This window comes from Delphinapterus leucas, chromosome 5, assembly GCF_059928025.1.
Source record: "Delphinapterus leucas isolate spDelLeu-1000000601 "Yukka" chromosome 5, BTC_Dleu_Yukka2, whole genome shotgun sequence".
Taxonomy (NCBI): domain Eukaryota; kingdom Metazoa; phylum Chordata; class Mammalia; order Artiodactyla; family Monodontidae; genus Delphinapterus; species Delphinapterus leucas.
The window spans coordinates 88,751,797-88,774,633 of NC_143133.1; the positions used below are offsets into that span (position 1 = coordinate 88,751,797).

Here is a 22,837-nt window from a genome sequence, read left to right on the forward strand (position 1 = left end):
CCATTAGTAATCTAATCAATAAGGTAATATAACTAGACTTGTCTCACCTCCCACCCTCTGGTTGCTTTTGGCCATTTTGTGACTTTTGTATTTTCTGAGGTATACATCTTTTTAAGATTACCCCTGTAAACAATGGCCCTGGAGCTATTAATGAATAGATCTATCAACGTCTCTCAGGTCCTTAACACCTAGAACTCAGATAAGAGCAAAAGGATTAAATATTAAGGTATAATTTCACAATATTAAAAAGAAATTTGAAGTGACTGATGGCTAGTTGGTTGATAGAAAACAAAAACCCCCCAAATGTTTTCTTGATTATGAAAACTCCACTGTTTAAGAGAGGAGCTGTAGCTACTCAGAACAGTCACTAGATGTTGGTAAGACATGGAAGAGAGTCTAAAAAGGGAGAGGCAAAGAAGGATTGTTTCATTTATTAAAATGCTCGTGCTTCTGAAGAAGACAGGAATGTGCTTTAGAACTGGTATCTGATTTTGAAGAGAATTCCTTTATAAGCGTAACGATCAGATTTTATATTTTAACACACTAGCTTGTTTTCTAACAACCTCAGATAAAGGAAGACACTTATCTACTCTCTTTCCCTCTATGGTTTGGCTTCTGAAGATTTTTATGAAAAAGATTTTTAAAAAATTCACAGTCTATTATTCCAGTTGGCGGCTGCAATGAGCAGCTTCCGCATCAGACCTTGGTTTCTGTTATCACATGCAGCTGACTTCCTAAGGGCAGCCCAAGGAGTCTGTGGACAGGGAAGAAAGAATGAGGGAAGTCTATGTTCTACAATCTCCTTTTCTGGCCTGAAACACAGAGAAGTATGGTCTCTGGCTCGCAGCCCTGACACTATTTGCAAATTAGTACTGATTTTTATATTCTATTCTAATCCAAAGTAGGGACTTGAAACTACCTCCACTTTGATGGAATAGTCTGTTTCTTGTTGTAGCTGATGGTTCTGGAGAGAACAAAGAAATATTTAGTGCCCAAGAAAAAGCTGTTTGAAAACTACAGAAAAATTATGTGCCCTGAATGTGTGGACAATATGAAACACAGTGGTAGATGTGCTATGTTAGATAAATGGTTCTAAAACCCGACCTGAAGGGCTTGTTGAAACAGATCATGAGGGGCACCTCCAAAGTTTCTTATTGAGTTATGTCTGGTGTGGGTCCTGAGAATTTGCATGTTTAACGTGTTCCTAGGTGATTCTGGTACTGCTAGTCCAGAGACCACCCTTTTTTTTTTCGTTTTATTCTTTGCGGTACGCGGGCCTCTCACTGCCGTGGCCTCTCCCGTTGCGGAGCACAGGCTCCAGACGCGCAGGCTCAGCGGCCTAGGCTCATGGGCCCAGCCGCTCCGCGGCATGTGGGATCTTCCCAGACTGGGGCACGAACCCGCGTCCCCTGCATTGGCAGGCAGACTCTCAACCACTGCGCCACCAGGGAAGTCCCAGAGACCACACTTTTGAGATCTTTTAGATCTCAGGATGCTGAGAATCATGGTGATATTATTCTTTTAGGGGAGGGGAAGTCTATCAACTGGCAGGTTGCAGGTTGAAACAGGTGGACATTCCAACTGAAACTAAAATAGTTACATATAACCAGCCTGCTAACACTTCTGCCCTTTCCTCCTCTGTTACTGAAGTAAGAGGCCAGAGAACACTGTCCTTGCAGACATTCTTTGGGAGGAGGTTTGTTCTAGTTTCCTATTGCTGCTGTAACAAATTGCTACAAACCTAGTGGCTTTAAACAACATAAACATTATCTTACAGTTGTACAGGTCAAATACAGGTCTCACTGGCTATAACCAAGGTATCAGCAAGGCTGTGCTTCTTCTGAAGGCTCTAGGGGAGAATACATTTCCTTGCTTTCTCCACTTTCCACAGCCTACCCACATTCCTTGGCTTCCGGCTCCCTTTTCCATCTTCAAAGCCAGCAGTGGCTATACAATCCTTCCCACTCCATCACTTTGACATGGAATCTTTTCACATAGTTCTCCTACCCTCCCACATAAGGACCCTTATGATAACATTGGGCCCATCTGGATAATCTCCCAAATTTAAGGGATGCTAACGGATTAGCATCCTTAATTCCATCCGCAACCTTAATTCCCTTTTGCGACGTAATGTAAAATATTCACAGGTTCAGGGGATTAGGAAGTAGACATCTTTAGGAGGTCATTGTTCTATCACGGGATTCAAGGGTGACTCCTATCCAAATATTGTCTGAATACTTGGAAGGCATCTTGTTAGAAATCAGAATCTGTATTTTAACCGAGATCCCCAGGAAATTTGCATGTATGTTAAAATAAGGAGAAGCCCTGATATAATCACCTTGCCACTAGGTATGAAACAGTATTTAAGGGTAACATATGTCAAGCCAAAATACTAAAGTCCTGATTTAGTTCCTTGATGCTAATACTCCCATACTCCCTCATCATCAACAAAAGTTTATTGAGGGATTACTGTGTAATAGACAATGTAATAGATGCTGGGGAGACTGCAGTATTTAAAACCAATGGGGCCCGTGCAGTGATGGGAGTTGCTTTCTGGAGGAAGAAGATAGGAAAAAAACAAAACAAAACAAAAGAGCAAATAAAGAAATACGTTGATTTTACATAGGGGTGAGTGCCATAATAGCAATGAAACATCATCCTGTGATGTAGCAGATGAAAGAGGGCACTTTAGAGAACGTGATCAGGAGGCCTGAAATATTAAACTGACACCTGAATAATGGCAAGGAGCTATAGCCCTGTGCAGAGTCAAAGGAAGTGTCCTGAGCAAGAGATGCCGGTGCCACGTCTTGTGTGCAGCACTAAGCTTGACATGTTTAAAGAAGAAAAACAAGGGAACAATGGCTCAAGATGAGGTTCTAAAGGTTCTCCAGGCCAGATCGCATTGGGCCTTAGAGAGACTCCTTATGGTAAGGAGTCTGCAATAGGAAGCTTTGAAGGGTTTAAGCAGGACGCCGTGACGACATTGTAAAGAGACGTTCTGGCTGCTCGGGGAGGATGGATTACGGGGACAGGGAATGGAAGCTGGCAGCCCAATTAGGAGGCAGTAATAGTTGTCCAGGCAAGAGAGAGTGGTGGCTTGGACTAGATGGTGAGAAGTGGTTGTATATTGCAGGTGGAGTTGATGGGACTTGCTGTGGGGCTGGGTGTAGAAATGAGGAAATGAAACAATTACGTTGGTTTCTAGCTTCCGTTAGGATCTTGCTTCTCATTTTTCCATGATTTAAACTTTTAGGTCTCTCTAATATGTGCCCTATAGATTTTTTTTTTTTAAAGCCAGTTAAAAAGTAAACACAGATGTGTCACACAACACACGTCATGATTGGAGCAGATGCAGGCTGATGGTAAAAGACCACGCTTTGTGTATGAACAGCTGGGAAATTTTGTGCTGGTTGAGGGTGATTACCTTGACATCACAGTCTGATGCCCCTTGTTCCCTTGAGATGGGGAAACTATTCTGTTAAGCCTTGCAGACTGATATGCCTTTCAGCCACTTGGACCATCGGGATTGTTACTAGAGTGTCTGAAACACAGCAGGTGGTCAGTGATCCTCGGAGTCATCTATGTGAGCGTGAACGACAGACAGGGCTTTCCTTACAGGCTTTTATGGTGCTCTTCTGTAATGCTGCCATGACTTTGACCACTGATTCTCTTTACATTGGAAAAAGTATATTAAGGGGCCTCCTTGTTTCTATGCTGGGCACCCTCCATCTACTCTTCACACTGTATCCAGAGTATGTAGAACATACATAAGCATATCATCTGCTTTGGTTAACATCCTTAAATGTCTCTCTACTGCTCTTGGTATAAAAACCCCAAATCCTTATCACAGCAGGTAAAGTCCTGCTTGGTCTCTCTTCCTCTTTAGCCTCTTTTACAGAGATGCTTTTTTTTTTTTTTTTTTTAAGAAGATGTTGGGGGTAGGAGTTTAGTAATTTATTTATTTATTTTTGCTGTGTTGGGTCTTCGTTTCTGTGCGAGGGCTTTCTCTAGTTGTGGCAAGTGGGGACCACTCTTCATCGCGGTGCGCGGGCCTCTCACTATCGCGGCCTCTCTTGTTGTGGAGCACAGGCTCCAGACGCGCAGGCTCAGTAGTTGTGGCTCACGGGCCTAGTTGCTCCGCGGCATGTGGGATCCACCCAGATCAGGGCTCAAACCCGTGCCCCCTGGATTAGCAGACAGATTCTCAACCACTGCGCCACGAGGGAAGCCCCAGAGATGCTTTTTCCTGTGTCCTGCACCTCAACCATTCTGGGAACTTTCACTGGCTGGAACTCTGGTCTCCCTCTGGCTGTGAAGATGTCAGGCTGGCTCCTTGTGTCAGGAGTGCTCTCCTGCTGACTCTCTTAACCTTGCTAGCTTGCGTCACCTTCAGATCTCTGGACTTCCCTGCTTAGGCTAGATCCTTATTTTCTCGTAGAACTTGGTTCTTTTCCTTCTGAACACTGACCTCATTTTGTTACCAGGCTTTTAGAGCTGTGGTCTCACTGTGATTTCCAGAGCAGTAGCATCTGTACCACCTGGGAACTTACATGTGCAAGTGCTCACTCTACTCCAGACCTGCTGAATAAGAAACTCTGGGAATGGGGCCCAGCAATCTTTATTTTATCAAGCCCTCCAGAGATTCTGATAAAGGCTCAAGTTGGAGATTTGTGGCTTCAGACTACAGCCTCCATGAGAGTAGGGCTCTTGTCTGTCTTTGCTCAAAATTGCTACCCCAGCTTCTAGTCAGTGTCTGGCTAATGGTGTGCTCTCAGCAATTGTTTGTTTAGGGAATAAAATATAGGAAACTGAATGCTGAGCAACATTTAGAGGGGAAAGGTCTTTTACCAGCATAGCTAACAGGACCAGAAATTCAAGTAAACTCTGTGTCATCTATTTCTAGAGTCTTTGAATTTTGACCTCATCAGACTTTCTATTGAAACATTTTCAGTGTGTATTGGGCAGACAGATGATCTTGTTGTTTTTTAATGGACTAAAGTGATAAAATAGGTAAATGTGGAGTAGATACATTTTATTGTGAATAGCAGTCATATTGGTATGCTCAATGACTGTTAACAATATATATTCATTGAAAAATATCTGACATAAAGCTTAATGACCCTTTTCACTAGTCTGGGGGTGATATTACTGACCTTTATGTAAAATTGTGATATCCAATTTCTCACAATAAAATGAATTTTTACTAGGTCACCAGACATGAATAATGGGAATGTTTACATAAATTTAAAAGAAAAACTCCCACATAGAAAAAGATTCCTCATTTTTTTTTTTTTTTTTTAGCGATACGCGGGCCTCTCACTGTCGTGGCCTCTCCCGTTGCGGAGCACAGGCTCCGGACGCGCAGGCTCAGCGGCCATGGCTCACGGGCCCAGCCGCTCCGCGGCATGTGGGATCTTCCCGGACCGGGGCACGAACCCGTGTCCCCTGCATCGGCAGGCGGACTCTCAACCACTGTGCCACCAGGGAAGCCCAAGATTCCTCATTTTTAAAGGAGATGGTCCTACACATGTCTCAAACTTTTTGCCCTGGCTTATTTTAAAATCCTGACTCCTATCAAAATATGTCAGGGAGGACTCCCTTATCCTTTATTAAAGACAACAGTCCAAAGGTCTTCAGAAGAGTGTGGCCCTATCTTTATACACCTACCTGCAGGGCATGCTGAGGCTTGCAGCGTTTGCGCCAGTTCCTTTGATCCAGAGAAGACCCAGGCCATGGGACCTGGGCAAACACTGCCCTCTGGTTCTGCCCGCCAGGTAGGACGCAGCCCCTGGAACACTGGCTCTTTGTGCTGAGTTTGTGCTCAGAGGTGCAGGTGGCTGCTTTCTTTGTTTCAGCAAAGGGTACTGGCCAACATGCTTGGCAAAAGGAACTGTTTGGAGTGATGCACTTTCTGCTCAAATTTATTACATCATGCTAATTAGAGTTAGTTAGTAAGGACAGGAATGCACATGGGCCTTGGGGCCACTGTTGGAAGAGCTGCAGCCTGCAAGGGTTTGTATTAAGTTCCTAAGTAGGAGAATAAAAAAATCTAACAAGTTCCGAGAGTGAAATCTGATCTACATTCTAGAACTGGATTTGAACTCTTTTTTTCAAATTCAGGATTGACATTTACTCATCCCTAAAATGCCCTGATTTTAGCCTAAGACCTGAAGTGAAAGCACTTTGAAAGCAACCATAGGGAACCACTTTTTTTTTTTTTTTAATACTCAGCTCACTTAGAATATTTACCATGTGAAGCAACAGAGCAGTGACAACCCCAGGCAAGGAAAGAGCAACTGGAATCTTAATCATTTGAGCATGGAGTTAACTTATGCCAACACCCTTCACTCAGGGAAGTTTCTAAACTCAGAAAATTCTTATCCAGGAGTAAGACATAAATGTTATATTGCTTACTGTGCTATTAAATCAATACCTCTTATTTTCATGGATCATATATTTGCTGAAAGCAAAATTTTCATTAAGGAAGGTCTATTTTCCTATTAATTTGCAGCATTTTCATGTATTTCTGTGCATGAAAATAAATATCGCCTAATAAGTTGGTGATTTCTGTCTTGCCAGAACAACGCTTGTCACAGAGTGGGAGATGAATAACTACTTAAGTGAATAAATGAAGAATGGAGGGCTTCCCTGGTGGCGCAGTGGTTGAGAGTCTGCCTGCCGATGCAGGGGACACGGGTTCGTGCCCCGGTCCGGGAAGATCCCACATGCCGCGGAGTGGCTGGGCCCGTGAGCCATGGCCACTGAGCCTGTGCGTCCAGAGCCTGTGCCCCGCAACGGGAGAGGCCACAGCAATGAGAGGCCCGCGTACCGCAAAAAAAAGAAAAAAAAAAAGAATGGAGGGCTTAATGACAAGCTGGACATCATAGGTAGTCAATGGTATCATTATAATTTTTGGTGACTATTTTGTAAAGATTTCCCTGAGTTCCAGAAATTTTGTTTATTTCAGGTGGGCAGAAGTTCTCAAACTTTAAGCCTTTCCTCCTCTGAGCAGTAGTTTCTAGACTCCAGTAATACTTCAGACTCACCTGATTAGCTCTGAGGGGGAGCGCAGCATCTGCACTGTTAATAAGCATCTTGATCGGAAGGCAGGTGGCCCCTGGACCACATTTTGAGGAATGCTATCTTCAAGTCCAGTGTTTGCGTAAATGCTATATTATTTTACTTTACCACCTGGAATACCAATAATACATGGATACTAGGGTCTGAAAGGGTATCTGTGGTATAGAAGATGAACTGCAAGTGCCCAATTCAGTCCATTCAAAATATGACACAAAATAAGGGTCACTAGAAATGCAGACACTTTGGAAATATCCTCCCCCAGAATATGTGGCTTCATTTTAACATATTTCATTGTAGGCCAGTTATAAAATGGGAATGCATATATGTTCTCAAATTTTGTTCATTTTCTTTCTCTTCTTATATTCTAAATGATTAGAATGTATGTTTAAAAATATTTTCAGCGATTAAAAAATTACAGAATGCTGGCTTCAAGGCTATTTTGTGGGAAAGTGACTGATACAGTCTGGCTGAGGGCTATGGATGTGCTGTCCAAAACTAATTATTCATGTACTGCTTTTATGAGTTTGGCTAACTCCAAGTATAATCTGTTATCACTTAATATTTTTCTAGTTGATGTTTCTCTTTTGATATATTTATTCAACAATTATGTATTACTTATTGCATTAATATTTGCAGAATTATATATGAAACACTACCCTCTCCCCTTAAATTTTCAGTCTTATTTGGGGAATAAAATAAATAAATATAATACATTAGAAAGTGAGAGTGTTCTGATAGCATGTGGTTCAGGATGGGTGTTTTCATTAGTTATAGGACCCATGGTTGTGAGTGACAGAAACCCAACCAAGTTACTTAGTAACTTGTTTACTAAGCAAGCTTTTATCTGTCCTGAGAAATAATGTTTGTGAAATCAAAGATTTCATGTGCTAGTTATATTTTTCTAATGCTTTCCAAGAGTGTTCAAATAAAAACCAATTATGTATGTTTAACCTAAAATCATCTCATGTATCAAGGCCATCCAGGTACCTCACCTTGGGAAAGAGGATGCAAAAGATACTTAGGTCTTACCTTCAAGGGGCTTACATTCTACCTTGGGAAACCAGGCATCTGGTATGAGGCAGTAAAGACAAGGCAAGAAGCCTTAAGCTGTTGGTGGGAGAGACAGCTCATCAAACTATTTTAGAAAGCTAATTTGTAACAATAACATTAGATTTACTTGTATACTTTGATTCAGTAATTACACTTCTGTGAACTAGTCCTTGTATATTCAAAATATTGGAGCCATCTTGAAGGTCAAAATTAAAGAAATTATATTATGACATTTCTATATTGTTGAGTGATATAGTATCATTAAAATCATCTTTAGGAAGATTATTTTAATAGTATGGGGAAATATTTGTGATATAATGCCAGGTGTGTAAAACAAGATATAGAATGATCTCAACTATATAAAATAAAATCCTTAGAATATGGGTCATATGACAAAATTAAATAGTACATTTTCTGAGTAGTAAGATTATGGATAACTTTATTCTTTCAATTTATATGTTTCTATATTTTCTCAGCTTTTATAATATAAATATATAAAATACAATAATTTATAAAATAATCATACTTTCATAATTAGGAAGTAAATATTTTAAAAGAACAAACACACAAGTAATTAACAGGCTAATTAAAATCTTACTGCAGTTCAGGGAGGATTTCATGGGAAAAGTGAGAAACTGAGACTGGGAAACTATAAAATATTACAAAGGAAACGGAAGTTGACCTGGTAACCACCGGTGTATGGAATAGGTGTTCATTTCAGGGAAAATTCTTGATTTTCATACTGTGATTACACAGATGAATAAAAGGAATGTGGTGTCCAGGACGAGAAGTTACCATCAGCTGCTCATGGCTACAAGTGAGATCGACATAAATCAATTAAGAACAGAACAAAGAGCTTCATGAAGGTGGAAGAAAGCTGTTCTAGAGAAACAGAGGATTCAAGGCCTGAGAATAAAGAGAAACACATGTGAACCAATAGCAGGATTGGGAAGAACAGGACCACCCCTTGGAGCAGACATGAGTTAGGGAGGGCACTGGGACTTCTCTCTGACCTTTGTCTTGAGGTTTTATAGGGGAAGAGAGGTCATGGAGACGCCAGTGAGTGCAGAAGGGGACTGTGAATTGCTATTTGGATTGTGGGGTGCCTGCTTGGGGTGCCTGCTTGGGGTGCCTTTAATCTGATCATAAGGGTAAATCTAAAGGTTTTGGTGAGAAAGGACCTTGCTTTCTCAGGAATCCAAGAGGTCAAGAGCAGCTGTGTAGCTGAAGTAGATGAAAAAGAAAAGATTGCAACCTCAGACTGAGAGGTGGCCCCAGGAGTGGTTTAGCAATGCACTGAGGGCGGGGCTGGTGGGAGGTGAGAATCAGGATTCCATGGGCTGACCTGAGTCAAGCAGAGTTGAATAACAGGAAAATACGTACAAGGGTTCGTACATTCTTCTCTTATGCCGTGTACTGTTTCTTCTCGAAATTTCCCTCCCAGTGTGGTAAGTTTGTTTTCCTGGCTGGTTAAACTTACACTGCACAGAAGGCATTTACGCAAAAAGGAACACTGGTGTAGACCCAGGGCTACTGTCTTTGGAGACACCTTTGTTCAATGTTTCTGTAATTTTCTCTGGGGGGAGGCACTGTGGTAGGGGGACCTTCTTGGGGCTGTGCTGGGCTCTTACCCTGTTCTGCCCTTCCTGTCACTCTCTCGTGAGCGTCTTCCCTTTTCTTCACAGTCTCTCTCATCTTCTCCATCATCCCTCTATCTTGAATCTCATTTGCCTCCTGCTTCCCCTGCAGATCACTCACATGCTTTTTTCATCATTTTCTCTTCCCAAACCATCATCTTTCAGGTCCTCTCAACAATGTCCATCCTGTTACCATGTCCATCTCTTACTTCTCTCTAGGATCTTTCTATCTCTCTTCCCTTTGGTTTCATATGGATGTTACTTTCTCTGACTTTCATTATCAGTCATCTGCACTTATTTTAAAAATTAATTTCTGCCTTTCATTTCAATTTCCCATTTTCTCAACTTCCCTCTTCTCCTTGTATCCCCAGCAACACTTTAGCTGCCTTGACACCCCCAAGCGGTGTTTTCTATACTTGCCCACTCTATCACTGCCCCTCCTCTCTGTTCAGTGGTCACATGCCTTCTGCCCACTTTCCATCCAATGTACTACTGCTTGCCTTGTTGTTTCCTACTTTTCCTTTCACTCTTTTCTAACCCTGGATCTTGAATCTTCTCTATCACACTTATTCCCTTGGTGACATTAGTCAGTCTCAAATGTAACTTGTCTAGGACTGAACTCCCGATCTTCTACCCCAAACCTGCTCCTCCTGTAGTCTTTATAATGTCAGAAAGTATTCACTCCGTTCTTCCTGACCCAAATCCTTGGAATCATCCTTAATCTTTCTCTTTCTCTCATACCCACATCTAATCCTTCAGGAAATCCTATTGTTTCTTCCTTTAAAATATACCCAGAATCTGAGCATTTTTCCCCACCTCCACCCCTGCCACCTCGGTCCAAGCCACCATCATCTCTACTCTGGACTATCCGCTCCTTGATAGTTTCTTTGCTTCTATCCTTGTGCCCTCTTCAGTCTGTTCTTAAAGCAGCAGCCAGACAGATTCAGTCACTCGTGTACTCAATAATCTTCAATGATTTCTCATCTTGTAAGTGGGAAAGACGAAGTCTCAGTGGCCTATGAGGCCTTACATATTCTGGCCCCATTCTGTCTCTGACCTCACCTTCTCCTACTGTCCTCCCTATTTCACTTTCCCACACCAGCTTCCTGCACCCTTACAGGCGTGTGACTGCCTCAGGGCTGTGAACTTGGTGTCCCCTTTCCTGGAAGGGGACCTGGGAGGCTCCCAGCCAGATACCCACACAGCTCACTCACTTCCCTCCTTCAGGCTTTTCCCTACTGCTACGTCCTTCCTGAGGCCTTCCTTGGCCATCTTATATGAAATCATAACTCACTGCTCTCTACCCTCCGCAATAATTACTCCCCTTCCAGCTTTATTCTTCATATCCTTCAGCACCTAATAGTGCATCTTGTTTTACATTTATCCTACATTTTGACTGTATCCCTCTTTTAGGAGGCAACCCCATGAGGGTAAGGGTTTTGTTTCATTCATTACTGAACGCTCAGTGTCCACAGGAGTATAAACTGCTTGTAGGAAGCAGTTTATAAGTACCTGAGGAATGAATAACTCCTCTATCTTTTACTTCCTGCCTTCTTCCCGCCTCTTATATTTCATGCTTATCCTCCAGCTGTGGCTTTAGTTCCATTTTTGACCATATTTATTCCTTTTGCTTTCCCATTGTGCAATCCTGCATCATTTATACTACTTTCCTCTGTCATTTATTTGGCTTTGTTTCTCTTCCCTGTAAGACATGGATCACATTCCAGGGCGACTTGTTTTTTTTCTTACCTTTGTGTCTTTTCCCTTTTCAGCTTCTGCTCTAGCTCAGCCAGGTTCGTCCCTTATCTTCACTCTTATAGTTTTCAAATCCCTGCTCTATTATTCCTAAACTAGCATAAGATGCTATCTGCTGTGTATAAGAAAATAGCCATAGCTGTTGACCATCTATTGCATAATCTAACATCAAGAGGGAAACAGTAAAAATGAAGTATGTCCTGAGGAGCAACAGAGGGAAGGAGAGGCCAGGAAAGCCTGGTTTAAGCCCATAGGCTAATTCTTTGGATATATTATTTATGAGGAGCCTCGGATCCTTTACTTAATGCTGTTCCTGAGAACTGTGACAACTATTAAAATAGAAATTTAGCTTTTGGTGAAATTAGACCACTATTTATGAAATATGAGTCATTGTTCCATGATAGGCTATGGCTTTTCAGTCTTCAGGAACGTATTTATTCAATTTCTAATTCAGTGTCTCAACTGATGATTCATATCATTGATCTTGTGGTTCATACATCATGCTTTTTTTATTGATACACATTTAGACTTTATTATAATACCTATGGAAGACCCAAATTTAGGCACTTTTTATATCATATTTTCTGAAATATTTTACAAAAGCCTCATAATTTTTATAACATTTAATTCGCTGGGCTCTCTTCGTAGCAGATGAGAAAAATTAGAAAACGTAATGATGCCATTTTCCAAGTTTTTCCAATACAGTTAAAGCTTTCAAAATGAAGCTTAGGGGGCTTCCCTGGTGGCGCAGTGGTTGAGAGTCCACCTGCCGATGCAGGGGACGCGGGTTCGTGCCCCGGTCCGGGAAGATCCCACATGCCGCGGAGCGGCTGGGCACGTGAGCCGTGGCCGCTGAGCCTGCGCGTCCGGAGCCTGTGCTCCGCAACGGGAGAGGCCACAACAGTGAGAGGCCCCCGTACCGCGAAAAAAAAAAAAAAAAAAAAAAAGAAGCTTAGAATGACAAAATGCATAATATACATAAGGTGTAATCCACAAATGACTGATAACTAGAATAACATATAATACAGGTGTACAGTTACCTGGTAATGAATGTCCTCTCATTGATGAAGATCCAAGAAGAGGACTGGTGAGCCATCATAGTCATTTTCTCCCCCTTTGTGAGATCATCTGAGGCTACCCTAAAACATTAGAATAATATTAATGATATGTTCCTGTGATGCATTCATAAATTAGTTTCTCCCTTAAACTGAAATTATTTGTTGTGTCCCTATTGTGTAAAAATATTTTGGGGAGAATTTTTAAGTAGTGTTTTTTGTATGGGCGTGAGGGTTGGGTTGGAGGGGCCGGGAGGAAAGAGAGTTATTTTTTTTTACCATGTGCCTGCTCTGGATCCTACACTCTGAATGTGGGCCATTTGATGGATGTTATCTCATTTACTCCTCAGACCATGCTAGCAAAGTAGGGGTGTTATTTCCATTTCACTTAGTAAGTAGTGGAACAAATAATTTGAAGCAAGGTCTGAATGTCTTTAGGGTTTCCTCTTATTTTTCTTTCCAGCATTGTTTTCGCAGCTTGAAAAGGGTTTGAGTGTCTATAAATTTGTCTGTTCTAAGATTCTTTTAAAAGGTTTTTTTCCTATGTCAAAGGGAATTAATTTTCAGGATAAGTTCAGAGCTCTAGCTACAACTCACTTTGAGTGGGTTTCTAAATGGCATCCTCCAAACCTGCTTTTCATGTTTATTCACAGTATAATTTGTTTTGGGAGCAAGTAATACTGTGTTGCTTTTTCCCATCCCCTCCCACCCCCTCCCCCACCTCCATATAGCTTTAAGATGTTTAGGTGTTTTACTCCATTCTTATTACTCAATACATGCTTTTGAGAAAAATCTATTTTATTCTCTTTTGATATCAGTTTCCCATTTTAAACTGAAAATTATATTCTTCATATAATTTATGGAAAATAGTAGTAAAGGAAGAGGAACATATAATTTAATTTTGACCATCTAAAGAAAGATGATAAAGAGGGCATATGAAGAAGTACTAGATGAGCCAGAAATACATAGCTTGACATATGGTTTTCCCCTTGGTAATCAATTCAAGAGACTGACAACTGTGTGATAGAGAAGGGGAGAGAGAAAGGCAGACAGGGGTGGAGCAAGATTTCTAACAAAAGACAAAACAAACTGCAGTGTTGGCCCATGATAAATGCTACTGATTTGCAAATTTATAAGTGAAATCCTGGACCAGAGATGTGCTGATAATCACTTCCCAGTTCATGGCTGTACTAGCCACGCTCTCAGTGATGCAGGGATCCAGTATGTCTGAATTTGGCATAACTCCCTTTATAAGGAGTCCTATTTCTGAATTTTTAGTATTTGATTTGGAATATATGCTAAGAATTTTCTTCATTTTTCCACAGTTCCGATACTACCAGGTTTTAGTGATCTAAAAGTTATCTTCGGGCTTCCCTGGTGGCGCAGTGGTTGAGAGTCCGCCTGCTGATGCAGGGGACACGGGTTCGTGCCCCGGTCCGGGAAGATCCCACATGCCACGGAGTGGCTGGGCCTGTGAGCCATGGCCGCTAAGCCTACGCGTCCGGAGCCTGTGCTCCGCAACGGGAGAGGCCACAGCAGTGAGAGGCCCGCGTACCGCAAAAAAAAAAAAAAAAAAGTTCTCCTCCTGTTCCATCTCTCTATAAATGCACAGATGGGCTTAGGGTGTTTGAAGCTGCTGCTTCCTGGTGCAGAACTTACGCTTTATTGAGAAGTGTAAAAAGGAAAAAAGAGAAGGCCCATGAGGAATTCTGTCTAGTTGAAACAATGTTTCTGAAGCCTTCCTGATTTTATATTTTATAGTAAAATTTCTAGATATTTTTGAGAAAAAATTACATGTCTTCCTGTTATACTTGTAAATAAAATTTCCAAATTTTATTTGTAAAATAAAATTGACTTCTGAAAAAAATTCATTTAGTTTTAAACTTCTGTTTATATAGCAGCTCAGTGTTATTTTCTTTAAAGATATTAAATTCCCAAAGGCTTATGTGATCCAAAAAGAGGCATGTTGCAATCATTGAAATTTTGGGGGGCAACATGATAATACAAGCTAGCTAAAGTAGAGAAGAAATCCTAGGGCCATGTTTGGTGGTGTGCAGAAGAAAGGAACATGTACTGTGTAAACTGAAAAACTAGAGAAACTGTGGCCCAAGGCAAGGAAGGATCAGGCAGTTTAGTAAGTCTGTTTTTGGAGTATTTCTAGAAGAAATTCTCTCCTGTATGATTCTGTGCAAGGAAACATATTCCTTCTACTCCAGCAATTGAATTCAAACTGACTGAACCCTGTCCCATCTCACAAACACAGCCTGAAGTTACCAGGCAGCCAAAATCAAGCTCTGACTTGCAGGGTTGATTAAGTGTGATGTAACATCCTTCCAGTCTCCTTCAGGCTCTGGAAACTGTGGTCAGACATGAGTAATAACCTCCTTTATGTCTTCATATAAATGGCATTAGGGTGTGACCAGAGATTTTATATAATATTTTCTAGTCATTCCATTTTGCAGAAATAGAATATTTAATTATCATTGCTTCAAGCCTATAGAATCATAGGAGCTATAGCCAGGATAAAAAGTAGGCTAGAGAGAAAAGTTCCATTTTTTAAAACACCTTTATTGGAGTATAATTGCCTTACAATGGTGTGTTAGTTTCTGCTTTATAACAAAATGAATCAGTTATACATATACATATGTCCCCATATCTCTTCCCTCTTGAATCTCCCTCCCTCCCACCCTCCCTATCCCACCCCTCTAGGTGGTCACAAAGCACCGAGCTGACCTCCCTGTGCTATGCGGCTGCTTCCCACTAGCTATCTATTTTACGTTTGGTAGTGTATATATGTCCATGCCACCCTCTCACTTTGTCACAGCTTACCCTTCCCCCTCCCCATATCCTCAAGTCCATTCTCTAGTAGGTCTGTGTCTTTATTCCCGTCTTGCCCCTAGGTTCTTCATGACCTTTTTTTTTTTTCCTTAGATTCCATATATATGTGTTAGCATACAGTATTTGTTTTTCTCTTTCTGACTTACTTCACTCTGTATGACAGACTCTGGGTCCATCCACCTCACTACAAATAACTCAATTTTTTTATTTTAAAAAAGAAGGGGAGGAATTTCCTCCTTTTCCTTCTGAAGCAGGTCATTTTGATTTTGGTTGGGGTAAGCTGTGTGAAAGACATTCTATGTTTTCTTTCTCCAGGAGAATACCAGCAAAAAAAAAAAAAAAAGAAAGAAAGAAAGAAAAAAGATAAAAGCTATCCTCACGAAATCCTGATGCATACTGTTTCCTTATAGTGAGCTACGAGCACATCTCAACAGGCATAATGTAATATTCAAGCTGTAATAGTCAAGCTCAATGCTTGACTAGTTTCCCTTTGTGCTTTTACCATTTTGATCATCACATCATCTTGTTCACAAACCTTGGGATCTCGTTCTTAGCAAATATAGCCCAAGTGTCTTAACCTGACGTTCAGGCTTTCTGCAGTTTCACCCAAACCTACATTTCCCAACTCAAAATTGAAGCTTTCTTTAATACCAGGCCTTCTAGTCTAGTGGAATTACGTGTCATCAAGTCTCTTCTCACTATTTCCCTTTCCCTCATCATTGCAGGTTCTAGTATCTGCTCAAGTGGGATCGTATCAATCTCCCCATGACCTCTTCTACACTGCTGTGATGCCGCTTTCTGCTGTCCATTGGTATTGTCATGATTGATTTATACCTTATCTAATTTTCTACTCATATCCTCTTGCTCAAAGAGTGGTGCTCCTCTAGTTGGGAATGTCATCCTCTTTGATAGCACATCATTGGAAGGGGGTTTTGTGGAGGACTCATGACAGAAGAGACAGAAGCTTAGCCAACCAGGCAAATTAACTGTATAGGTCAGAAGATACAAGGGCATTTTAGGCTCCCTTGGGACAGAGACACAGCAAACTCCAAGAGCCCAACAAATCCCAGTTACTCAGTCACAAGATTTGGTCTGGGCTGTTTGGTTATGTAGCCTTTGCTCTTGCTTCTAAAACCTGAGTTTTGTCCCTAGACTTTGTCATTCTAATCATCCTCAAAAAGAGTTACTGATGCTCCCTAGTGAGGTCCACCCCCACCCCCCACCCCCCGGTGGTCACCTTGCTACCCAAACATAACCTTCTCCCTCCTGGATCCAAATTATTTACCATCTATTCTTTACTTCTATACTTTTATTTCTCCTGTACCTCTCCTTCCACATTCCAGCACCCTATATCTTGCCAAGTGGTTCATTTTCTCTCCTCATTTTCTCTGCCTCTTAGCAACAATTGACAGAGTTGGTTGTCCCCTCCTTCTGATACACTTTTTTTGGAGACTTTTGAGACAAAACAGCAATCACACAACCTTACTTTATTTCCTTGCTCTCACAGGTCTCAACTTTTTAGTCTTCTCTACTGCTTCCTCCTTTATATAAAATGCTGGCTAGTTCTAACAGTCTGTCCTCAGCCACCCTCTTTTCTCTAACTACACTTTCTTCCAGTTAATCTAATCCAGTTCCATCCCAGCCTCTCTGCTGAGCTCCAGACTCATGTCACTACCCACTTTATCTCTACTTGGATGTCTATCAGGCATCTCAGTGTCAACATTACCAAACCAGAATCACTGACTTTCTCCCATGCTCCAGAATTTCCTCCTCCACAATTCTTTCCAATCTACCCAACTGGGCACCAAAACTGAAACTCAGTCTTATTTTCTCCTCTTTCATCATAACTAGATTCCAATCTGAAAGTAAGTCCTATTGGTACCTCCAATAGGTAACTCCAAAGCTTCTGTTTCCAATGCTACCACTCTGAGCCAACCCACCACCATCTTTCTCTTGGATTATTGCATCAGCCTCCTGACTGGTTTCCCTGCACCCACATCGTGACCCATATCCCATTCTCCACATGGTATCCAGGATGATAATTTCAAAGAGCAAATTAGATCTTGTCATTTCATGATTAAAACATTGCAAAGACTTCCAAGAATGAACTAGAATAAAATATAACCTCCTTATGATGACCTCCAAGATCCTGTCAATCTATTCAGTATTCATTCCCTTCATTATTTCCCTCATTGATTACATTTCATCTATAATACATTGTCCTTCTTTCTGGTTTTCAGTCACTCCCTAAGCTCATTCCTGCCTCAGGGATTTGAACTTGCTGCTCCTCCTACTTGGAGCACCTTACCTCAGACCTTCACGTGGCTGGCTGCCTGTTTCCCATCATGCGGATCTCAGTCCCTGGGTCTCTCCTCTCAGAGGCTTTCCCTAAGCAAGTCTCAGCCAGTCATTATCGCATTATTTTCACCTAGGTACACATCAGTATCTGAAAGGATCTTATTTATTTACATTGCCTGTATTCCCCAACTACAACATGAACTGTTTAGGTTGTGGGCTTTTTTGTTTGTTTGTTTGTTTACCTGTGTACATCCAGTTCTTAGAATTTTGGCTAGAACATGGAAGGGATTTAATTAATATTTGTTGAGTGACTGACTAAATGTCAAATTGTAGCTGTGACCCAAAGGACTAATTACTATTAATAAAACTTTTCTTGACTTCATAGTTGATATGATATTTTAGCTGGGACTAGAAGTCAGGGATATTTTGAACTGAAGAAGCACAAAGTGCAAATTGACAGTGATGGGCTGAAGAATCATGGCAGTGGTTTTCTGATTGGCTCCATTCTATTTGTGTTCATAAAAAAAATTAGCTAAGGTATCATTAAAGATAGCAAAAATCGCTATGTAATTATATTGTCAAACTCATGATCTATGCTGAAGCAAATCATAGGTAGCTTCAGAAGATGTGATTAAACAAGTTCAAAAGCCCTGGGACTTCCCTGGTGGCTAAGAATCCGCCCGCCAATGCAGGGTACGTGGGTTCGAGTCCTGGTCCGGGAAGATCCCACATGCCATGGAGTATCTAAGCCCATGCACCACAACAACTGAGCCTGTGCTCTAGAGCCCATGAGCCACAACTACTGAGCCCACGAGCCACAACTACTGAAGTCCTAGCGCCTAGAGACCGTGCTCTGAAAAAAGAGATGCCACCATAATGAGAAGCCTGCGCACCACAGCAAAGAGTAGCCCCTGTTCACCACAACTAGAGAAAGCCTGTGCACAGCAAGGAATACCCAGTGTAGCCAAAAATTAATTAAAAAGAAAACAATTTCAAAAGCCCTTACATTATCCTCTGACCCTAGAAATAAGGACAGTTGAATGGAAATTATGAAAGAAAAATGAAAATAGGACAAAATTTTTCTTCATAAGCAGTATATGCTAATTGAATAGGAAATAATATTGACCATGTCTGAATCCAAAAGTTGGCTAAGCAAAATATTCAAACAATTGAAATACCTGAAAGGTAAAAATGTGATTTAGTAAAAGTCCCATTTTATTATTAATTGCTGAAGTGAGAAATAGACCTATGAATTCCAATAGTTTCCCTTTTCCATTCCCAGTAACCATGATTCACTGCAATTTAAAATCTGGTAATGCCTTTGTGAATATCCTCTAAGTTATAAAGACTTGGTAAATTTATGAGTCTGAGCTAGTTACCTCAAAAGGCTTAAGAAGAAGATAACCAGAGGTTATGGTTACCAGAAAGATTTATTAACAAAAGAAAAGTTACAGGTCTAGAAGCCTAAGGGTCTTACTTTGAATGTTCACAATTACTTTGGTAGAACAGAACAAACTATGACTTGAGGAGGAAGGTAGTTGTTAAAAATCTATATACTTTACTGGGAGGGATAATCATACAGGGCTCTCCCATCCTGGGGCCAGAGCTTATTACTTAGATTGTGTATGAAATAAGATCACTTATTTAATGTTTGGCTATTTATTTTTTAATTATGTCCAGACAGAGTAGAGCTCAAGACATATGGAATTAAATAGGCAAGTAATTAAATCCTGGAGAAATAAACAGTCCTAGAAGTACTAGGCAGGTCTAGGCTCAAACAGACCTTGGAGGCTCAACAGGGAAGAGAGAAGACCAGGAAGATAGAATCAGTCTGAGCAGGCAGCAGGGTTCAGGAACCTGAGAAAGCAGAATAAGTCAGCACCAGTATCTGGGCAACGCTGAGAACAGAGAGCATCTGAGAGCATCAGTGGTTCACCTCTTCCTGCTCGGCATCCTGCCTAGATGTGGGCTTGCCTGGACTGGCCAGAATGAGGCCAGAGGATGGGAGGTGAAGCCCAGTTAACTCAAAAGGGCCGGTCATTTAAAGTACCTTCCTTGGTCCAAGCATGGATTAATTAAATGGTTGCTTGTTTAAAAGTGGGAAACTTGGCTCACTCTTTTGTATATCAACAAATATTTCATGAGCTCCCTCTCTGTGCTGTTGCTGTGCTAGCCAGGAAGTGTAGCCTGCATCTGTGTCCGCAGCTCCTGATTCCTGAGGCCCCTGCGTGCAGGAAGTGTCAAAGTGGTCATGATTTTACAATGAACCAAAGAAAAAATCCATGTGCTAATTTCCTTGGGTCCTCCAGCCAAAGAGAATTTCTCCTGCCTTTGAACTTGGATAGCCAAATATCTGCAGCTTTCTAATTACTTACTTTCTCTCCCTAATCATATTTTAGTTTACCTGATTTCCTCTAGAACAGGATGATTGCTCATTTCACTTTTGTATCTCCTCTAGTGAATGTATATATGCAAGTATGTAGAGAAGACATATATAAAATTATGAATATCTGTATATTCAAGATGTGGAGAGATGTACAAAAATATTAACAGTAAAATTGAGATCTATGAAATTGAGTGATAATTATTTTCTTTTTGATTTCATATGTACTTTCTAAGTCATATACAAGAAACATATCTTAATAACACACACCATAAAAATTCCAAAAAAAGAAAAAAGAGCAGAGAGTGTAACATTGGAATAGCGAGTGTGTATTTCAATTACGAATTAAGATTAATGGCTGTATGCATGGTGGGTTTTGTTTTAATTATTATTTTGGCCTGAAGAAGCAATGGAAAGTTACAAATATGTATTTACCTCTAAAATAAAGCTGTTTTCTCTAAGCTCTGACGTGGAACCTTGTAGTAGAGAAGAGTAGACCCGTATACAATTACATCACTTCAAGGAAACAAGACAAAACATCTATAATTCTAACCGTTATCCAATTTTTAGAAAACAGAAAAAGAGTCAAGAAAAGTGTGGTTTCTGGGAAGTAATTGGTTCCATATTTTTTCTAAAGAATGTGTGTCATTTGCAGAGATGGTAAAAGTTGAGCGTTGGACTATAATCACTATCACCTTATTAAGTGATATTGATTGCAGTTAGGGAATGTTTGAGATACAAACAAAAATGTATTACAGTGCTTGAATTTAACACAGGATAAACAGGATGAATATCAAACAACCAGGCTTCTATGTGAGTATACCATCACAGTCAGTCCAGTGGAATCTAATTTGAAATGCCAAACTTTTAGTATGCTATTGTATATTTACATGGCCCTAATGCCCTGTGCTCCATTCTCCCCAGAGTGCCCTCAGGGAGGTGAGAAAAGCAGGAGCAGTAGGAAAAGCGAGCTAGTTGGAAGCCATTCAGGACTCAAGGCATCTTGCCACCACTCAGTCTGGGAAGGAGCTACTCCATCTGCCGATGGCTTCTTCTGGAATTGCTTCTATGGCACAGCTCAAGAGCCTCTGCTTCATCTGGGTTTCCAAGAGGAATTTCTAAGGTTGACTTCACAGGGGCCATGGCTCAATTTTTCCTGTTCATCTGTTGGCTGCAAAAGAATCAGCCCTCCTCTTGAGCTCCATTTCCTAGACTCTGGGATAATGATGGCGATGTCGTTCAACCATCTCAGCTACTAAGATAACACCCTCATCCCTTAAGAGAGAGACACCTTCATGTTCAACTACTGAAAGCAGTAGTATTGGTTTGTTTGGTACTTGAGATGATGTTATGAAATGACGAAATCACTCTACTTGATAGCTTTAAAAGACTAATTTTTTTCCAACAGATCCAACCCTCTCTAACCCTAGACTTCAGTGAAAAGAGAGAACATTCAAAAGAAGTTCTTTCTCAGAGGTTGTATTTTTCAATTGACCTTTACTTGACTATTTTTAAAAATCTAAACTTTTATATGAAGCCCATGTATCTCTAACAATCCTAAATTCCCTGTCTGCATTGTAACCAAAGAATCTGTACAAGTAAATTGACTATTAGCACTAGATTTCTATTTTGATGAAAGGTATAGGATGCATCTTACTTTAGGAAGTTAAAACAAGTATAAAATATGAAACCTTGAATTACATGTTAAAAAGACATATTACATATATGTTATACTATTTTAAATGTAACCAGAAAACTTAATGTTTTCTTAATCACTGCTGGTTACTTCTATCTCTTCTGATTGAGCAAAATATTTAATAGTTTATCACAAAATCTTATAAGCATTAGAAATAGTAGAAAAACATTTGTATACTAAAATAGACTTTAGGAAGATTTATAACTGGTTATGTGGTTAAATAAATAAATCTCAAATTATTCTCAAATATGGTTAATGGATTTATCTCAGTTGGGGCTACTGTTTGTTATTTAGATATATGCCTATTAAGGAATACAAAAATTAAATATTGATAACTTGTTTAAATTCTAACAATATTTATTCAGCATAAAGGCATATTTCCTCTTTGAAAACTATTTAGTAAACACTGGTACTATAATTTATTCTAAATAGATTGGATTATTTTATAAGTTTTTAGTTAAACTGCACTAAACTGATTCAAGCCCCGGAGGACAATATAATAGTACAGTTCAGTTTACTTGGCTTTAGAATTCTACCTCCAATCCTTCAGTCACTATCCCATTATAAGGGTGGGCGGGAGGGGGAATTGGATGAAGGTAGTCAAAAGGTAAAACTTCCAATTTAAGATAAATAAGTACCAGGGATGTAATGTACAAAAATGATAAATATAATTAGCACTGCTGTATGTTGTATATGAAAGTTGTTAAAAAGTAAATCTTAAGAATTTTCATCACAAGTAAAAATTTGTTTTTCTATTTCTTTAATTTTGTATCTATGTGAGATGATGAATGTTCACTAAACTTATTGTAGTAATCATTTTATGATGTATGTAAGTCAAATCATTGCGCTGTACACCTTAAACTCATACAGTGCTGTATGTCAATTATATCTTAATAAAACTGGAAGAAAAAAAGTTCCTTCTACCTCTAAAAACAAAAAGTCACCACAAAACAAAAAAAAAACCCGAACAAACAAAACGAAAACACAGTACATACATTGCAGATTTTCAACTCTGCAATTTGAATACATTAAAACAATGATAATA

General features: G+C 40.3%; 1 protein-coding gene across 2 annotated transcripts in view; it reads right to left on the bottom strand.

The window, feature by feature from the left end:
• RASSF6 (Ras association domain family member 6) overlaps positions 1–22,837 on the bottom strand; it is a 61,627-nt gene that overhangs the window by 37,023 nt on the left and 1,767 nt on the right. Inside the window, exon 2 of one of the 2 annotated variants that reach the window (XM_022599397.3) lies at positions 12,563–12,661. In XM_022599397.3, the coding sequence (XP_022455105.1) occupies positions 12,563–12,627 (65 nt within the window). In that variant the 5' untranslated portion in view covers positions 12,628–12,661. Of the gene's footprint in view, positions 1–12,562; positions 12,662–22,837 lie in introns of those variants that run through there. The other variant, XM_022599396.3, reaches the window with a different exon arrangement.